Here is an 18,924-nt window from a genome sequence, read left to right as displayed (position 1 = left end):
TAGGGGCAAATAATACATTATATATTAATTTTAAAAAAAGAAAAGAACTTTCTAAACATAAAGTAACATGAGAGGCGCAAAAAGATCCCACTCCAGACTCCATAAACATCTGAAGCTTCTCTGGCAATGGCGACCCAGAGTGTTTTCACCACAGAACAAAAATGTCTGAAAACACATTTGGCTAAAGGGTTAACAACCTCCATCTATGAAAACCGCACACAGACTAGTATTTCGAAAACTATTGAAGCACTAAGAGATAAATGGACACAGGATATGAACAGGAAGAGAAAAACCCAAATGATAAACAAACATGTTTGAAAAGGCTCAACCCCGATAGCAATCAAAGACATCCACATACAAACAGTAACACCACCTCGGCTCCTCCCTGCAGTAAATTATGAAAGATGTTTCAAACAACACTCAAAGCCGGCCAAGGTGTTCCCTTCTCAGCCAGTGCTAGGAGGAGCGCCCATCCGTACAACATTTCCGGAAAGTCATTTGGCAACTGGCAGTAAGAGCCTTTGGCCCAGAAATTTCAGTTCTGGAAAAGCCAAGGCCCAAAGAAACAAATGCTCCATAAAGCTCTGAACCCAAAATGTCCATCCTTCTCTTCAGAATAACTGGAAATCGTCTAAATGCCCAAAGACAAGGAAAGGTAAGTAAATGAAGACACAACAGATTCACGAGAAGGAAGTACCCCCATTAATTGCGGACTAAGAGCTGCTGTCGTGCTTCCTTCCTTGACCCATTTCTTTTCCCAAACGTCTACCCTGAGCAATCTTACATCTATTATCAGATAAGAGATAAACTTTCTTTTGCCCCACAACAAAGTCGCACTCGTCCGCCTCTAGCCCCCTCAAGCAAGAGGAACATTCAACTGTCTAGCACAGGAGCTGGCAAAACCTGGCCCACAACTTGGCTTGTCAATAAAGTTTTATTGAGACACAGCCATGCCCACGTGTTTCTGTGTTGCCCATGGCTGCTTTCCTGCTACAATGGCCCCGCTGAGGGGTTGTGAGGAGACCACACAGCCTGCAAAATCAAAAGTATTTACTACCAGAGCCTCTACAGAAACAGTGTGCCCCCAGATCTAGGGAATGCCTCCAGCTTCTTGCCAACAAATGAGGTGTGAGAAGCAGCTGAGAGCCCCGCGTACCCCAGCATACCTTTCTGGCAGTGGCTGTGTGTCCAACACCGCTCGACAAACTGCCCGTTGATGACAGTGGCAGGGCAGCTGGTCTTGCCCTTCGCCGTGCCCGGACAAATGTCCCCACACTCCTCGTTGTCGTCTTTGTTCAGCACAATATAATTATCCTCCACAGAATCCAGGATGCGCGACCAGTCGATGGTGGCCAGGTAGCACAGCTCGTTATTTTTCTCGATGCGGACGGAGCCCCGGGTAATGTTCATCAAGCTATAGAGGCCGAGTTCCTTCAGGTGAACCATCTCGAAGATGACCAGTGCGTAGTTGAAGAAGAGGCGCGAGCCCCGGATGACCGTGAGGTTGGGGAACAGGTCCTTCAGGCTCTCCAGCCCATAGACCCGGAAGAGCAGCAAGTAATCAGTGATCATGATGAGTTTGGGGAAACTGAGGTCTCGGAAATCCTCGGGCCTCGTTTTGAACATCAACAGTATCTGCAAATGTCCTTCAATGACCGAGCAGTTGGCCAGCTCATGCAACCTCGTGAGGTTGTTCCGGATATCCATGCCGGGACACACTAGAAGTAAAAACAAGCCAAAAGCAAGACAGGTGAGCAAACACGCCATGGGTAGGTTCTAAGAATTAGCGCAGGGCCAGCTTCAAAGGTGTGCAACCTGAGTCGTGGGACGGACTCAGGAGGGCCCTCCCCTTGGCTCGATGCTCCTCCATCCGTTTTGAAATCCTGGATCATTTCTGGGCAAGGGGCCCCATGTCTTCACTCTGCACTGGGTTCCCGCTAATTCTACAGTGACCCCTGAGGATGTTTTCTCTCTAGTGTCTGTGCCAAAGTCGTCACCCTCTGGAAACTCCTTTGGCAGTCCCAGTGAGCCGCCTGAGAATCACTGCATCAAATATGACGCAGTAGAGACGCTAGGACTGCACGGGATTGAGTAAGGCAGCAGGTGCAGAAGGGAAAGGGGAGCCGTCCCCGGTGAGTCAACATCAGAGATCTGCAGGAGACGGTTTTAGGAGGATAAAGGTGCCCACATCCAAACGGGCCAAGGAGAGCTGAATTGGTTTTGTCGATTCTCCTGCCTCAAGGACTCTCCTTCCCAACCTGCCTTCCTCATTCCCTGTTAACTGATCTCCCCTGCCCAAATACCCTGCGTCGTCATCTCCCGAAGGTGGTCCTTCCTGGGCTCTGGAATCCTCCCTGGCTCCCCAGGACCCTGGCTCTTCTCCCTCCCAGGCCTCGGGGCTCCCCCCTTGCTCACTCCCCTGTGCCACGCTGAAGAGGCTGCCCACCACTCCCACACCTCCAGGGCTCCGTGCCTTCCCCTTCGCGACATGACCTATGAGAAGCAGGGCGTGGAGTAACAGAGGCGCACAAACAGGGCCCCGCACATAGTAGGTGCTCATTTAATACCAGCTATCTCGCTATTAGCTATTTCTCTCAAACATCCCATGATCCTCTCGGGGTTCTGTGCCTTCACTTCCCTAGAAACTACTCCAGTTGGCCACTGGAGCTCAAAAGCAGCCCGAGTACAATATGTGAATAAGTGGATATGGCTGTGTTCCAATAAAACTTTATTTACAAGAACAGGTGGAGGCCTAGAGTTTTGTTCCTGGGGCTGTAGCTTGGTGACCCTTGCCCTAGCCCTGTGCTGTCCAACAGAACTTGCAGGATTGATACCAATGTATCCATGTCCCCAGGGGTCCACTGGGGAGGCCACCAGCCATCTGTGGCTCTAAGGCAGTTCAAATGTGGCAAATAAGATGGAGGAACTGAATCCTGAATTTAATTTTACTTTAGTTCATTGAACTGGAAATAAACCCATGTAGCTAGTGGCTAGTGGAAACAGACCCATGTCCACTGTACTAGACAGGGTAGCCCGAGCTCTGTTGGCTCTCAAAGCCCCTTTATACCTCAGTGGCCTGTTTGTAAATCCAGCCCATCACCTTCAAGATCCAGTTCAAATACCACCTCCTCCAGGCACCCTTCTCTGATTTCCTTCCCCTACCCATACCTATTGGAAGCTCTTCCTTCTCCTTGTGCTCCTTAAACTTGAGTTAATATCCATCGGAACCAAATGCTTGAGACAGCTTCTCCTTGCCCCCCCCCCCCCAACACACACACACGTCCCTCAGCACCTGGAATGTAAGGCTCAGGACACCATCTCTACTTATTATATTCTAAGACACTAAACCTTCCCCCAGTATCACTGAGGCAAACAGATTATCCTAAAGAAGAGTAGAAAATCCCCTTAACCCCTGAAACAGATAATGCATTATATGATAATTAAGAAAAATGGGGGGGAGGGATCCTCTTAAAAATCTACCCTGAGAACAACTCACAAAAGAAGCACAAATTAGGGGGGGGGGGGACAGGAAAGCAAACAATTGGGGGAATAAAGCTGCAATGTTCCTTAGTCACGTTCTTTGCAGACTAGGCTAAATCAAGGGAAAATACACGTACACACCCATCCACTCACGAGGAGTCGGGATGAAGACACAGGTCCGAGCCCCACATGCTCACACCACCCAAGTCCCACCTACAGCTCCCAGCCGCAGTCCTGTCCAAACATCAACATACAGAGGTCGCCCCAAGTATGGGGTCACTGACGCCTCCCACAAGTCCCCACCCGACCAGTGGTAGGCAGGGATGCCAGATCTGACAAATAAAAATGCAGGATGCCCAGTTAAATTTCAATTTCAGGTAAGCAGCAAGTATTTCTTTAGGATAACTATATCCCCTGCCACGTTCGGAGCACACTTCTCCTTAGAAATTGTTGTTTACAAGGAAATCCAAATTTAGCCGGGTGCCCTGTCTTTTCTCTGGCAATGCATGGCTTAGGTTTCAAACCTGAACGTCATCCTACATTTCAAGTGTGCACACTAAAATTTTACCATGCAGAAGCAAAAAAAAAAAAAAAAAAAAAAAAAAAAAAAAAAAAAAAACCACCTGCCCGCCATCCTCCCCAGGCTGCAGCAGGACCAAAACCGGAGATGAACGTTCATTCAACTGTTGAACACCAGGGAAATGCAAATCCAAGCCACAGAGAGAAACCCCTTCATTCCCACAAGGATGGCTAAAATCAGAGATGGACAATAACAAGTGCTGGCAGGGATGTACAGCAACCTGGAAACCTGCCCCCCACCCCATCTGTTCTCTCTCTCTCTCTCTCTAATAAACAAAACCTTAAAAAAAAATAAGCTCATCTGATTTTGAAACTTGACCAAAAAAGATTTTCTCTCACTCCTCCTCTGCCCCTCCACTTCTCTTTAAAAAAGTTCATTCACGTTATACTATAGTCTACAAAGTGTGCAACAGCATTGCGGCTAATATATATATATATATATATATATATATATATATCCCCCTTAAAATTAAAAAATAGCGCACTAATGACCACCTGAGCTTTTGGGGAGTCATAATCATTGATCATCAATCACCAAACCAATATAATGAAAAAGCCTGAAATACTGTGAGAATTACTGAAAGTGACACAGAGACACGAAGTGAGCAAATGCTTTGGAAAAAATGGCACAGACAGACTTGCTCGGGGCAGGCTTGCCACAAAGCTTCAACTTGTAAAAAGCACACTCTCTGCAAAGCACGACCACGGGCAGTACAAAAAAATGACATATGCATGTACACATATGTCTACTAATAGCCAAAATGTCATTAATAGCCGAAAAGTGAAAACAGCCCCAATGTCCCTCAACCGATGTATAGATCAGTAAGATACGGCACATCCACACCATGACATATGACTCAGCCATAAGAAGGAATAAAGCAACATGATATGAGCAACATGGATGTAGCCTGAAAATTTGATGCTCAGTGAGAAGAAGCCCGTCACAAAAGATCACATGTGCTATGATTCCATTTACACGGACGCAAATCTACAGAGACAGAAAGTAGGTTAGTGGGTCCAGGGGCTGGAGAGGAGGGAATGATGAGGGATGGCTAATGGAGATGAGGTTTCTCTCTGCAGTGATGAGAAAGTTCTAAAAGTGACTACAGTCGAAGGCTGCACAACTCGGTGAATTTAGTAAGAGCCAATGAATTGTATGTAAACCCTAAATAGGTGAACTGGGGGGTGCCTGGGTGGCTCAGTGAGTTAAAGCCTCTGCCTAAGGCTCAGGTCATGATCCTGGGGTCCTGGGATTGAGCCCCGCATTGGGCTCTCCACTCAGCAGGGAGCCTGCTTCCCTTCCTCTCTCTGTCTCCACCTCTCTGCCTACCTGTGATCTCTGTCAAATAAATAAATAAAATCTTTTTTAAAAAATAGGTGAACTGTACGATACTGAATCACAGCTCAATAAAGCTGTTCTTAAAAAAGAAATTAAACAACTATAATAGTAGGGAACAATAAACTGCTTTTTTTCAAGTCTCCAGTGAATCTCACTGAACTCATTAAAGCTGTGGGTGTCCCTATTAGTCTAAACAACAGAGCGATTTACTGTTGGGACAGAAAATATCCCGAGGAGGTTAGAAATGGTGCCGGAAATCAATGTAGGGCCTTCTGTGGGCTTTTAATGCCTCTGGGTGGAAACTGAAGAATGCTTCAGGTTCCTCCAAAGTAGTCTATCGCTAAGCACCCCTACATCCTGGGACAGAAGGAGAACGGGGACCAGGGGCATTGGGGGAGCCAGCAACAGCTCCCACAGTAGCCCCCTGCTATCTGTAGGTTCGGTTACCCGCAGTCAACTGCAGTCAGAAAATATTACATGGAAAATTCCTGAAACAGACAATTCCCAAGTTCTGAATTGCCCGCCATTCTGAGGAGTGTGATGAAATCTCACGCCATCCTATTGTGCCCGGTACGTGAATCATCCCTCTGTCCAGCCCACCTGCGCTGTGTGCGCTCCTACACGGCCGCTAGTCACATCACATAGGTGCGTGCATCTAGGAAATAAATACAGCATCTGTGGGGCTCAAGACTATCGTGGTTTTATGCAGCCACTGGGGGTCTTGGAACATATCCCCTGAGGCAAAGGGGGGCTACTGTGTTCTCTGAGCACTTACTATGTAAAGTCCCTGGCCCACCTACTCCCTGGCTCACTGAATTCTAAAAATAATGCCCAGAGGAGGTCCATTTTCACACCCATTTGTGTGACCAGCCAATCAAGATTCCTGCAGGCTGAGTTTTAAGTGGTGGTGGGAGGTTTGCAACCTTACAATTACATGCAGTCCACGCATGTAACTCTGTTACAGTTACCATAACATAGTGACTCTGTTACAGTTACCATAACATAGTGACTCTGTTACAGTTACCATAACATAGTGACTCTGTTACAGTTTTACCATCTTTGTTCCTTCAAAAACATGCCTAATGAAGCAGGTGCAAGTGACATCAATCAGGAAACAGTGTAACAGTTTGCCTGACATGACAACCCAGAGAAAGCTTGTTAAAGATCATTTCTTTTGTTCCCTCCTTCAGCAAACAATCTGAGGAGGACCTGCTCCGTGCCCATCATTGTTCCAGGGACGGAAGTGCCATAGGGAACAGGACAGACCCAGATTCCTGGATCTCTCTGACTAGTTAGTTGCTATCAACTGCCTAAGTCAACTTAAAATATAACCAAGAGGAAGCCTTCAAGGAGAACTTCAGGGGCTAAAAGAGATCATAGAAACGAGCTATTTGACTTGGTCTGGGGCAATGAAGGAGGGCTTCCTGAAGGAGGTGGCACTAGGATTAACACCTATGCAAATAGTGCATTAAGAATTATTGAGTTCTGCCTAATTTGTTGGAAGGTCAAGGGCAACTGCAAACTACAGCTCAATGCTGTGGGTGACCAGGCTGTGTAGGATCTAGAGCATCCAACATAAATATAATATAAACCATGTATGGCATTTTAAATTTTCTCTAAAAAGATAAAAAGAAACAGATGAAATTAGGGGCACCTGGGTGGCTCAGTTGGTTAAGGGTCTGCATTCAGCTCAGGTCACGATCTCAGGGTCCTGAGATCAAGCCCTGCACCTGCCTCCCTGCTCAGCAGGGAGCCTGTTTCTCCCTCTGCCCCTCCCCCTGCTCGTGCTCTTTCTCTCTCAAATAAATAAATAAAATCTTTTTTAAAAATTAAATTTAAAAATTAGTTAATTAATTAATTTATTTAATTAAATAAAGGAGTGCCTGGGTGGCTCAGTGGGTTAAGCCTCTGCCTTCAGCTCAGGTCATGATCTCAGGGTCCTGGGATCTCAGGGTCCGGGGATCGAGCCCCCCCTTCAGGCCCTCTGCTCAGCAGGGAGGCTACTTCCCCTTCTCTCTCCGCCTGCTGCTCTGCCTACTTGTGATCTCTGTCAAATAAATAAATAAAATCTTATTTTAAAAAAAGAAAAGAAAAAAAGAGGGACACCTGGGTGGCTCAGTCAGTTGGGCGTCTGCCTTCAGCTCAGGTCACAATCCCAGGGTCCTAGGATTGAGCTCTGTATCAGTCTCCTTGCTCAGCTGGGAGACCACTTCTCTGACTGCCTGCCACTCCCCCTGCTTTATTCTCTCTCTCTCTCTCTCTCTCTCTCTCTGACAAATAAAGAAATAAAATCTTTAAATTTAAAAAAAAGATGAAATTAAATATATTTAAATTAACACAAAATATCCAAAAATTTTACTTCAACATGTAAGCAATACTTAAGAAATTATGAAGGAGTATTCCTTCATCCTACTCTGCAGGTTTTTTTTCCCACAGGAAGCTTCCAAAATGCCATGCAGCCCGTCTCAATTCAGATGCCAAATCTGCGGCAGAAATACAAGATCTGCACACGCAGCTTTCATACAACGTAGCACTGAAAATGCAGGCGCATTTCTCCAACTTGTTCCAAACGTACTAAAGGGTTTTCCAGCAACAGAATCAAATACTGACTTTTTTAATATTTAAATGACCTAAAGTAAAATAAAAGTAAAGACTGGCCACGGCTTCAAGAGCCCCACATGGACAACACACATGGGACCTCTCCCTCGGAGCGACTCTTTCTTTCGGATGGTGCTGGTCTAGAACTTCCTGCCGCCTGGAGGGATGTGACAATGTTCCAGGCAAGATGACTTAACACGAGAGCCACCTTGGAAAGTGTCCCTTCTCCCTAGTTGTCTCTCCACCGTGATAGCAGGCAAGAAGTGTGGAGAGGCAGGAAAGGGGGTACCTAGAAGGTTCTGAGAGTGCTTTCCAATGCTGAGAGATTTAGACATTCTGCATTCGATCGTGAATGTACTCCACATTCTTCAAATGCTCCCGGGTGACCTAGTCTGGGGCCACGTGTTCTCTGCATTCTTACCAGTCTTAACACCCCGAAATTCAGGAGTCCTGTGCCAACGAGCCTTGGGTTTAGGTGTCTGGCCACCACCCATGCCAGTTCCGGGCCGTGCTAGAAACCCAGGAGATCTGGCTTTCTACCCCAGCACCTGCCAGCCATGGTCATCCTGAGCCACGGACCTGTGCCACCCCTTCGAGCTCTGCCTCCGTTTCATCGCTGCGAATGACGGCAGCAGCATGACGAAGAAGCCACGAAGAGCTGATGAGAACTGGAATCTGGCCGCATCCACGTGTCAGTGCTCTGCCCCGAGCTGGCGAAACCAGTTCCTAGACGTGTCACCTTCGGAAACGAGAACTGGGCCACACCGCAGTATAAGACTTCCTGAAGATTCTCCACCCGCCCGAAAGACTGACTCTCAAAACTGGCTTTCCCCACAGGATAAACGGGGGAGCTGGAGCGGGTGGCAGGGAGAATCCAGACCCCAGGATTCTAATGCAGGTTCCAGGACCGGCAAGTCAGCTACAAGGAAATCGCTGCTTTATTCACTCAGCCAACATCTGCTGGGGGTCCTGGTGCACAAGGCACCATGCTGGGCACGGGAGCTATCAAGATAGATGAGGCTGAAGGCTTACAGCTCGTAGAGACACCGAAATAACTGCCCAGCTGCTATCAGAGTGTGCTGAGGCAATGTTCTGCACAGACCAGAGAGGCCTGACAGCCCCAGGTGCGAATCTCAGCTTTGCTGACTGGCAGCTGTGTGACTTCAGGTGAGTGACTTAACCTCTCTGGGCTTCCATCTTCCTGGCCCCACTGGGTAGGAAGGCAGGTGCACAGAAGTCAAAGGAGGCAGGAGTAACAGGCAGCCAAATAAATATCACCGAGAAGCCAGCTCAGACAAGGTCTGAGGGACCTCAAGAGGTTTGCAGGAGCTATCCCAACTGCATGGGGGTGAAGGGTGAGGGATGGAATCACCAAGGCTCGGGGGCAATGCTATAAACACAGATGCCTCTGGACCCCGAGTTCTTCTCTGGAAGTCTGCTGCAGGTAGTTCACACATGCAACCCAGGGAGGTTTATGGTGGCCCAGAGGTCAGGTTGAGGGGGGAGACGGGGAGCTAAAGCACTGGGAGTCTTCTGCAAATTCCTGGTAAAAATCTCAGTGAGAGAGGAAGCAGCCCACAGAGAGGAGACCTGAGGAAGGTGGTTCCTTTTTTTTTTTTTTTTTTAAGATTTTATTTATTTACTTGACACAGAGAGAGAGCACGCACAGGCAGGGGGAACGGCAGGCAGAGGGAGAGGGACAGGGAGAAGCAGGTTCCCCGCAGAGCAGGGAGCGCAAAATAGGGCTCGAGCCCAGGACCCTGGAATCATGACCTGAGCTGAAGGCAGAGGCTTAACCCACTGAGCCACCCAGGTGCCCCCAGGAAAGTAGTTCTTGAGCCCAATCAAAGGAGAAGATAAGAGGGTCCCTCTGCCACCACAGAGGTCAGGGGCCCCAATGTGGGTGCCTAGGGCCTCGGATACTCGGGGACAGAGGAAGCGGGTAACAACAATGGACCATCATCACACACAGAGGACGGAGAAGAAAACCATGTAAGCAGAGCACCAGAGGGGAAAGACGGCCCTGATGGGACATTCGCCATCCAGGCCATCATCCTTCTGGAAACTTCTCACAGTCCTGGAGGATGCACCAACGGGATCTCCTGAACAGACCAAGAGCCAAGAAGGCTCTGTGGGAGATGTGAAAGCCAAAGAAAGACCCGGGAAAGCTAGAACTGAAATCCCTGCGGGTTCTCCCTCCCCAGGGGAAGGGAGAGGCCTAAGCTGCGATATCCACAAGGCAGGAACATCAAAAGGCCGGGGGAGGGGGCACCTGGGTGGCTCAGTGGGTTAAGCCGCTGCCTTCGGCTCAGGTCATGATCTCAGGGTCCTGGGGTCGAGTCCCGCATCGGGCTCTCTGCTCAGCAGGGAGCCTGCTTCCCCTCTCTCTCTCTGTCTGCCTCTCCGTCTACTTGTGATTTCTCTCTATCAAATAAATAAAATCTTTAAAAAAAAAAAAAAAAAAAAAAAAAAGGCCGGGGGAGACCTGCGAATTCCTCAGACCAGGGAAGATAAACTCTCAAAAACAGGCTTTCCCAGGGTCACCGCAGAAAGCCACATCAGTCACCGCATGTGCATCGGGCTCCCCCAGAAACTGCTGGACACAGAGGGCTGGCAAATGCCCTGAGGGGCTGGGGGTGCGCAAGCCGGGGACACAGACAAAACACTGCGCATGTGTTGCCCAAGACCGCTTTTCTCGAAAAGGAATGCGACGGGAGGCTCAGAGGGAACTGCATCCTCCTTGAGGCCACACAGCAAAGATGAGACAGAGCCAGGACCTGAGCCCCATACACTAGTTTGCTCGGGCTCTCTCTCTAATTACAGTCACATTCCGTGGGGCTGGGGGGTGGGGCCTCAACCCATGAATTTGGGGAAGAGGGACATAATCCAGCCCATCATGCACAGGGCCGAGGACACCAGCACCTGCACCCTTACCCATCACACAGAGTTCCCCACAGTGTGCTCTGGGCATGGCCAGCCTCAGAATCATGGATGGGGAGGATGCAGATTCCTGGGCCCAGCTCTAGATGCTAGACCAAATAAATCAATATATCTGGGAGCCACACCCCAGAATCTGCATGTGCACAAGGTTCTCCAAGGGATGCGGTGGGGACTCAAGTCAGACAGACACACCATCTACCCGTCCTGGCCCAACAGCCCCCCCACCCCACCGGTCTGTCCCCTCTCTTCTGTCCCACCCACTCCACTGAGCACTTTGCCCCAGGGTCAATGCCATCAGATGCCCTCTCTGGGGGAAGTTGCTAGAGAGAACCCCATAAACGTGGTGGTCTGCCCCCAGCAATCTCAAAGAAAGCAGGACCCACATATGTTTTACATGCCGGTGTCGTCTGCAGCGGGGTTTCAGAGCCGATTCTGACCCTGGTCCTCATCTTAGCTAGCTAGGGCTGCCATAAGAAAATACCATCGAGAATACAAGCTGGTGCAGCCACTCTGGAAAACAGGGTGGAGGCTCCTCAAAAAGTTGAAAATAGAGCTACCGTATAACCCAGCAATTGCACTACTGGGTATTTACCCCAAAGATACAAATGCAGTGATCCGAAGGGGCACATGCCCTCGAATGTTTATAACAGCAATGTCCACAATAGCCAAACTAGGGAAAGCGTATTACCCTGAGCAAAATAAGTCAATCAGCGAAAGACAATTACCACACGATCTCACTGATATGAGGAATTTGAGAGGCAGGGCGAGGGGTCATGGGAGGAGGGAGGGGAAAAAATGAAACAAGATGGGACCAGGGAAGGAGACAAACCATAAGAGACTCTTATCTCAGGAAACTGAGGGCTGCTGGAGGGGAGGGGGGCGGGCGGGAGGGGGTGGCTGGGCAATGGACACCGGGGAAGGTATGCACTGTGGGGAGTGCTGTGAATCGGGTAAGTCTGATGAATCACACACCTGTACCCCTGAAGCAAATAATACGTTATATGTTCATTTAAAAGAAAGAAACTCCCACTGACTGAGCAGCGTAAGCCACAGAAATTTATTTCTCACAGCTGGGGTCTGAGATCAAGGTAGCCAGCACGGTCCACTTGTGGGGAGGGCTCTCTTCCTAGCCTTTAGACCAGGGCTCTACCCTCATTTTTACCTCCCCAAAAGCTCCATCGCCAAATACAGGGCTCCCAGGTATGAACTGGCAGGGAGGGGGGCTACAGGATGTTGCTTCTTACTCCGGACAAACATGTATCAAGCCATTCTCCAGCCGACACTTAGAGCATGGTCTGTCTCATTTACCTGTATGGCCAACGCTTCACTAAACGCCTCTCCAGTGGGCAGACCAGTGTCTCTGGGGAGCCACCGAGGTACCCCCAGTCTGTACTGAAAGGGGAGGAGAAGGGGTGGGCGATGAAGCTGGAGAGGGAAGAGGGAAGCCTCTGGCCCATGAGGGAGAGGCAGGTTTCGTGGGCAAAAGGGGGAAGAAGGGTGCTTGGAACCAGAAGCACCAGCGAGAAGCCTGAGGCAGGAGGAACAGGGAACCCCGAGGAACAGCAGCCAAGGACCTCAGCTAGCTTGTGTGCCGGGGCAAGGGGTTTAGGGGCAGCTGCGGAAGGACCCAAGTAGGAAGCAGGAAAATCCCCGTGGCAGCAGAGGACAGAAAGGACTGAACAGGGCACCCTGGCCGAGAAGAAAGGGGGCCTATCGCGGGAGCCGGCACAGGGAGAGAGGAGAGGCCACAGAGACCCTGGGGAATCACCATCCGTGGGACGCAGGACCCAGGGAGGTGGAGGAGGGGAGGGAGAAGTGAGGAGCACCCACTAATGAACGCGGAGAGGACCAAGGGTCTATGCCCACCCCAACACCACCTTCTAGAAGCCTGGGAGCCAGAACATCTAGGCTAATTCCTAATCCCACTCACAGCTTTGCAGTCCTATGGGCATCATACATCAAACCACAGGATCCTAAGAAGTTTCCATGCCCCTTGGAGGTCCTATCTACCTCTTCTCTTCTCTTCTCTAGAAGGAGACAGGCAGTGCCACAGAAGACGCAGGAAAGAAAACCAAAAGAAGTTTTACAAGACCAAAGGCACTTTGTTAAAAAAAAAAAAAAAAAAAAGTAGCAGGAGCTTTGCTACAATGCAACCACCTGTAATTAGGAAGGAACATCTCAGACCTCATCCCCTTTCTGATCTCCCGCAAGGGAACAGGATACATCTTTGGAAACAGACTGGCAACAAGAAATCATAGAAGGGCTGCCGGAAAACAGTGGTAGCTCCCCGCTCTTCACGCCTTTGTGTCCAAGCACTACCTTTTTGCGCACGGTTAGCAAACACAATTTTTGGAAAGTACCTATATTTTCCACGTTCCCACAAAGGCATAGGAGAGAAGCAAGAATCTCCTCCTCTCAGGCTGCTGTTCCCGAACACACAACAGAGGCTATCGTACAGACGCGATGTGACACCGTCCCTTCTGGAATGGGAAGAAAAACCCAGATCGGAACTCAAATTTTAATCCTCGTTGAGTCTGCCTTGAACTCCAACAGGAACTCATATCCAGTCTGCAGATGGCGACAAACCCGATCTCTTTCTAAAACACCCAAAGCCACTGGTGAAACGGAACACGGGAGACCGCTTCTTGAAAAAAGGGCCGAGGTCTGGTGCCATCTCGTGAACTTTCCAAGACATAACCAAGGATTTCGGCACCGATAAAAAGAGGACCAGAGGGACAGATACGTTTTATGACATGCTACATGGGTCCTGGCAACATTCAAATGCACAAACTTTAGAGCACAGTGACCAGGTATCACCTACAGCCCCTTCTCATTAGCTCTGTCTCTGGAGTCCCCTGGAACACAGGCTTAGCAAACACTGTGCCATCGTCCCTAGGGAAATACAAAGTTAGGTCCAGCAAGCAAGCCTCTGGCCACGATGTTTCTGTCAACTGATTATCCATAACCTTGTTTTCTGTGCATTTCTGTTTAAATACACCTTATTTAATAGACAGTGTCGATTCACTAACTTTGAATCACAGCCAACGGCACCAGGCACTAGAGCTTGGGTCTGAACAAAGCTCACGGACCCATGTGTTTTCTCCATGAGGCACATCACAGCCTTCCTGCATCTACTCTCTACATTTGCACAAAACACCCCATCTACAATGACTGGGCGAGGCCATTTCAAAGAGCACAATCACCCACGAAAAGCACGAAAATGTGGGCAATGGGACAGTATGTCCATCGCCAAAGGAGACACTTGTTTCCATCTCTGAGGCTGGTCTGAATTCACCCTCCGGGAGATCAAACAAGCTGCTCCACCACCCTGACCTCAGAGGGGAACGGTTCGGCGACCCAGATGGTGGGACACTCCACGTATATCCAGGAAGAGCCACCAAAGTGCCCTGAGTACTGCTTTTAGGGCTGCAAATTAATTTTAGCCTCAAGGCAAATTCACAAATAGGGAATCCGTGAGCCATGAGGAACTTACGAGTGCTTAAATACAAAATGTAAAAAATTAAGAATATTAATTCAGTTGGGGCGCCTGTGTGGCTCAGTAGCAAAGTGTCTGACTTTGTCATGGGTCATAATCTCAGGGTCCTGAGATCAAGCCCCGCCTCAGACTCTACGCTCAGCGGGGAGCCTGCTTCTCCCTGTCCCTCTGCCCCCTCTCACGCTCACCTATACATGCTCTCTCTCTAATAAGTAAATATTAAAAAAAAAGAAAGAAAGAAAGAAAGAAAGAAAGAAAGAAAGAAAGAAAGAAAGAAAGAAAGAAAGAAAAGAATACTGGGGCGCCTGGGTGGCTCAGTCAGTTAGGCATTTGCCTTCAGTCCAGGTCATGGTCTGGGGGTCCTGGGATCGAGTCCCACAATGGGTTCCCTGCTCAGCGGGGAGTCTGCTTCTCCCTCTCTCTCTCTGCTGATCCCCCAGCTTGTGTGCTCGCTCTCTCTCTCTCTCTCTCTCAATTTAAAAAAAATAATAAAAATAAAAAATTTTTAAAAGAATATTAATTCAATTATAAGAATGTTTTAAAGTCTACGGAGAAAACAATGAAGAACAGATCAGGGTTGCCAGGGTTAGGCAGGAGAGAGCTTAACCATCAAGTGGTGTCTAGAGGGAATCTGGGCGATGGCACTGTTCCATATCCCAGTTGTGGGGACAGTCCCACAACTCCATGCCTGAGTTAAAATTCATGTAACGGTGCACACACGCCCATGTACAATTAAGACGCAAACTGAGAGCACTGTCACCTCCCAGGATAGAAATGGAATGATTTTAGGAACAAAGTGTTGTTGCAAGGGACTTTTGTTTTTGTTTTTGTTTTTTCCTGTCCAGATTTTTGTAAAGCTGTTGCCATGAGCATGCATTACTTGTTATTTTAATTAAAAAACCATATATAGGGCCCCGTTATAAAACATAAGCCAATGTATGTATCCTTTTTTTTTTTAGAAGATGATTTCGCTATTTTAGAGATCGAGAGCAGGTGTACACAGTTGGCTGGAAGGAGCAGAGGGAGAAGGAAAGAATCTCAAGCAGACTCCCCGCGGAGCAGGGAGCCTGACCAGGGCTCGCTCTTGGCACCCTGAGATCATGGCCTGAGCCCATGAGACCTAGAGTTTGACGCTCAACTGACTGAGCCACCCAGGCGCCCCTAATGTGTGTATCTTAACAGAAATTAACACGGGGGTCTTGAAAGAAAATCTCGTAGCGGACACCACTTCCAAGTTCTAGACACAAAGCCAACAGCGAGGGTGCCTCATTCAACAGCAAGAGGACTGTCCCCATAAATAAATTTTGAGATCACACACACAGCTAACGAGGGAACATCATGGTATTTTCTGGATACCACTTGGACCCATGAATTCAGGGAGCATTAATTTCTTTAATACAGCTTTCTCTGGGGCACCTGGGTGGCTCAGTTGGTTGAATGACTGCCTTTGGCTCAAGTCATGATCCTGGAGTCCCAGGATCGAGTCCCACATCCGGCTTCCTGCTCAGCAGGGAATCTGCTTCTCCCCGGTAATCTCTCTCATCTTATGCTCTCTCTCTCTCTCAAATAAATAAAATCTTTTTTTTTTTTTTATACAGCTTTGTCAGTTAGGGGGAAAACCAGCAGCCCCAAACATTCGTGATGCGGTCTTGACAACAAGACCCCCACAAGACATTAGGCAGGTCATCCTGAGATAAGCAGGAGTTTGTTGTAAATTAGGAGTCCGCAAACTCTCTCTGTGATGGGCCAAAATATAAATATTTTTGTGGGCCATGAGATTGCAACTATTCAACTCTGCCGTTAGGGCACAAAAGCAACCCTAGATGATGCCAATAAAACTTTATTTATAAAACCCGTGTGGGCAGGCAAGAGGGAGCCTATGGGCTGTAGTTTGCTGGCCCCTGTTCTACACGAAGGAGTTTGACTATATGAATTCAAAACTGGGCCGACAGCAGACGGCAGTAGGGACTCTATGAAGACAAGAGCGAACACCTGAACCCAGGAAGGGAGCAGAGAGGGTGAAGAGAGAGCCGGGGGGCTGGGGAACACTCTGTGGGGGACTACGCCTTCCTGGCGTCTGGTGGGGAGGGAGTAGGCAGTGAGCCAAAGGCATGACTTGACCCAGAGAGGTCAGCTGGGGTGAGGGGACCAGAGACACACTCAGGAGGTGAGAGATCACCTTCACTAGAGCCATCGGCAAAGCAAAGCGATGGAGACACTAGCCAGAGAGCTGTGGGCAGTGTGGTGGATGAGAGGCGAGAGGGAGGCTGGTCAGGGCCCAGCAGGGGAGGCTGGGCACAGGAAGGCTGGAGGTGGGTGGTGGGCAGTGGGGTTCAGGGAGTAGTGCGTGTTCGTAGGCGGGAAGGGAGAGGCTCTGGGGCAGACGGAGATCCCAGTACAGAGTAGAGAGCAGGGACCCAGGTGGAGAAGTGCCCTAGACGAGGGAAAGGTTATCTCCCTGAATGCAGTCATTCTCAACGAGGGACAGCTGCCAATGGCCAGGGACTGTCATGACCGGAGAGAGGAGATGCTGCAGCATGTTGTTGGGGGGAAGAGACCAGGGATACGGCGCAAAATCTCACAATACACAAGACAGCCCCCCACAGCCAAGACCAGTCTAACCCCAAATGTTACGAACGCTGAAGCGGAGAGCTCCTCCTCTAACCAGATCAAGAACGGAGTCGATAATGGCGTGGGGAGCAGTGGGGGCCCCCGGGAGCTCACCCCCATGACCTCTATGAGTGAGCAGGGCAGGGATGATGGGCAGGGCTCCAGGGGAGACACGTGAGGTTAAGAATAACCTCTGGGAGGTTACGGAGCAGGCAGAAGTCCTGCTCCGGGGGCCCCAAGCATGCAAGAGAACCCACTGGAAAAACATCTGGGGCCACTCTTGAGAAATGAGGGACACCTGAGAGACAAGGGGACTCTCGAAGCAAGCCTCTCACGCCTCAATCGGCTGCCTCGCTGGACTCCCCCAAAGCCCTGTGGGTTTTTAGTTTAATTAATCCCACATTGCCTTCATTCTTTAACTTTGCAATGCCCCTCCCCCCCACCCCTGGCCACAGTCACCCAGACCCAGGAGCAATGGGTGGGGTGGGGGGGTCCTGACCAGCTAAGCAGCACAGCAGGGGCTCCATGGGACAGTGGCCATCTCCAAGAAAGTCCTTCACTTCTGAAAAAAACCACACCACCACCCCCTAACCCCCAGGCCAAAATGCCCTGCCGGTTGACATGAGAAATTAATGATCTGTAAAGTTTCTCGAAGTTTCCAAACCTCCGAGGGGCATCACATCTCATTGAGTTGATAGGATTTTGTTAACCATTACCACCGGCCAGAGGAAGGGAAGCTTGACCTCAAGAGAGCAAACTTATATTAAAAGAAAGCCATGCTCTAGGGGCGCCTGGGTGGCTCAGTGGGTTAAAGCCTCTGCCTTCAGCTCCGGTCAGGATCCCAGAGTCCTGGGATCGAGTCCCACATGCGCTCTCTGTTCAGCGGGGAGCCTGCTTCCTCCTCTCTCTCTGCCTGCCTCTCTGCCTACTGGTGATCTCTAACAAATAAATAAATAAATCTTTAAAAAAAAGAAAGAAAGAAACCCATGCTCTAAAAAAAAAAAGGAAGGAAGAAACCAAATGGCCTCACCTGTGAGAAGGGAGCATAAACGCAGCTTTATATGCCTTGAGGATTAACTCAGGTTATATTCAAAACATATGGAAGCACACCCGCCACAAGTTTGCCCGTATTCGTATACAGTGGTTGGGAATTATCTAAGAATAGGAGAGCCGTGGCTTGGGGCACTGGTGAGAGCACAAAGAATATGAAACGACTCAAAAACAAATATTTTAACCAAACACCTTCTACACGCCAGGGACTGCTCTAGGCTCCGAAAATGTCGCCATGAATAAAAGAAGCCTAAGCCTCTGGGGCCCCTGGGGGAACTGTATACATGTAAAGAAGTGGTCAATTAATTACCAAAGCTACAAGGAACAGAAGAGCAGGGAACCACACACACGCATGCACGCACACACATACACAAAACCTAGAAACGATCTAACCTTTGTCTTGGATTTTCTTTTTTTTTTTTAAGATTTTATTTATTTATTTGACAGAGAAACAGAGAGAGGGCATGAGAGGGGAGAAGGTCAGAGGGAGAAGTGGACCCCTTGCCGAGAAGGGAACCCAATGGGGGACTTGATCTCGGGACTCCGGGTTCAAGACCTGAGCCGAGGGCAACTGCCCAACCAGCTGAGCCACTCAAGCACCCGGTCTTGGATTTTCTTAATGAGAACCCAAGCCAACTGCCACCTTTACTGAGTGCCCACTGTATACCAAGCACTCAGGCCTTGGAACCACTGTGTAACAGAGAGGAGCTCAGCAAACACGGGTTGTCGACTCCAGAGCCCGTGTGTGTGTGCTTCCCCAGGGACCTCATTCTCCGGCCCGGAGCTCAGGAGCTGTGGTTCTTTCCCTCCCCGACCCCTTCCTCACCAGGAC

General features: G+C 49.3%; 1 protein-coding gene across 4 annotated transcripts in view; it reads right to left on the bottom strand.

Moving 5' to 3' along the window:
* INSR (insulin receptor) overlaps positions 1-18,924 on the bottom strand; it is a 127,771-nt gene that overhangs the window by 107,028 nt on the left and 1,819 nt on the right. For all 4 annotated transcript variants that reach the window (XM_059159853.1, XM_059159852.1, XM_059159855.1 and 1 more), the window contains exon 2: positions 1,167-1,718. In XM_059159853.1, coding sequence (XP_059015836.1) covers positions 1,167-1,718 — 552 coding nt within the window. The remainder of the gene's footprint in view (positions 1-1,166; positions 1,719-18,924) is intronic.

The sequence above is a fragment of the Mustela lutreola genome, chromosome 2 (genome assembly GCF_030435805.1).
Source record: "Mustela lutreola isolate mMusLut2 chromosome 2, mMusLut2.pri, whole genome shotgun sequence".
In the NCBI taxonomy this organism is placed as follows: domain Eukaryota; kingdom Metazoa; phylum Chordata; class Mammalia; order Carnivora; family Mustelidae; genus Mustela; species Mustela lutreola.
Note: the sequence above shows the minus strand (reverse complement) of the source record. Positions and strands in the feature narration are given on the sequence as shown.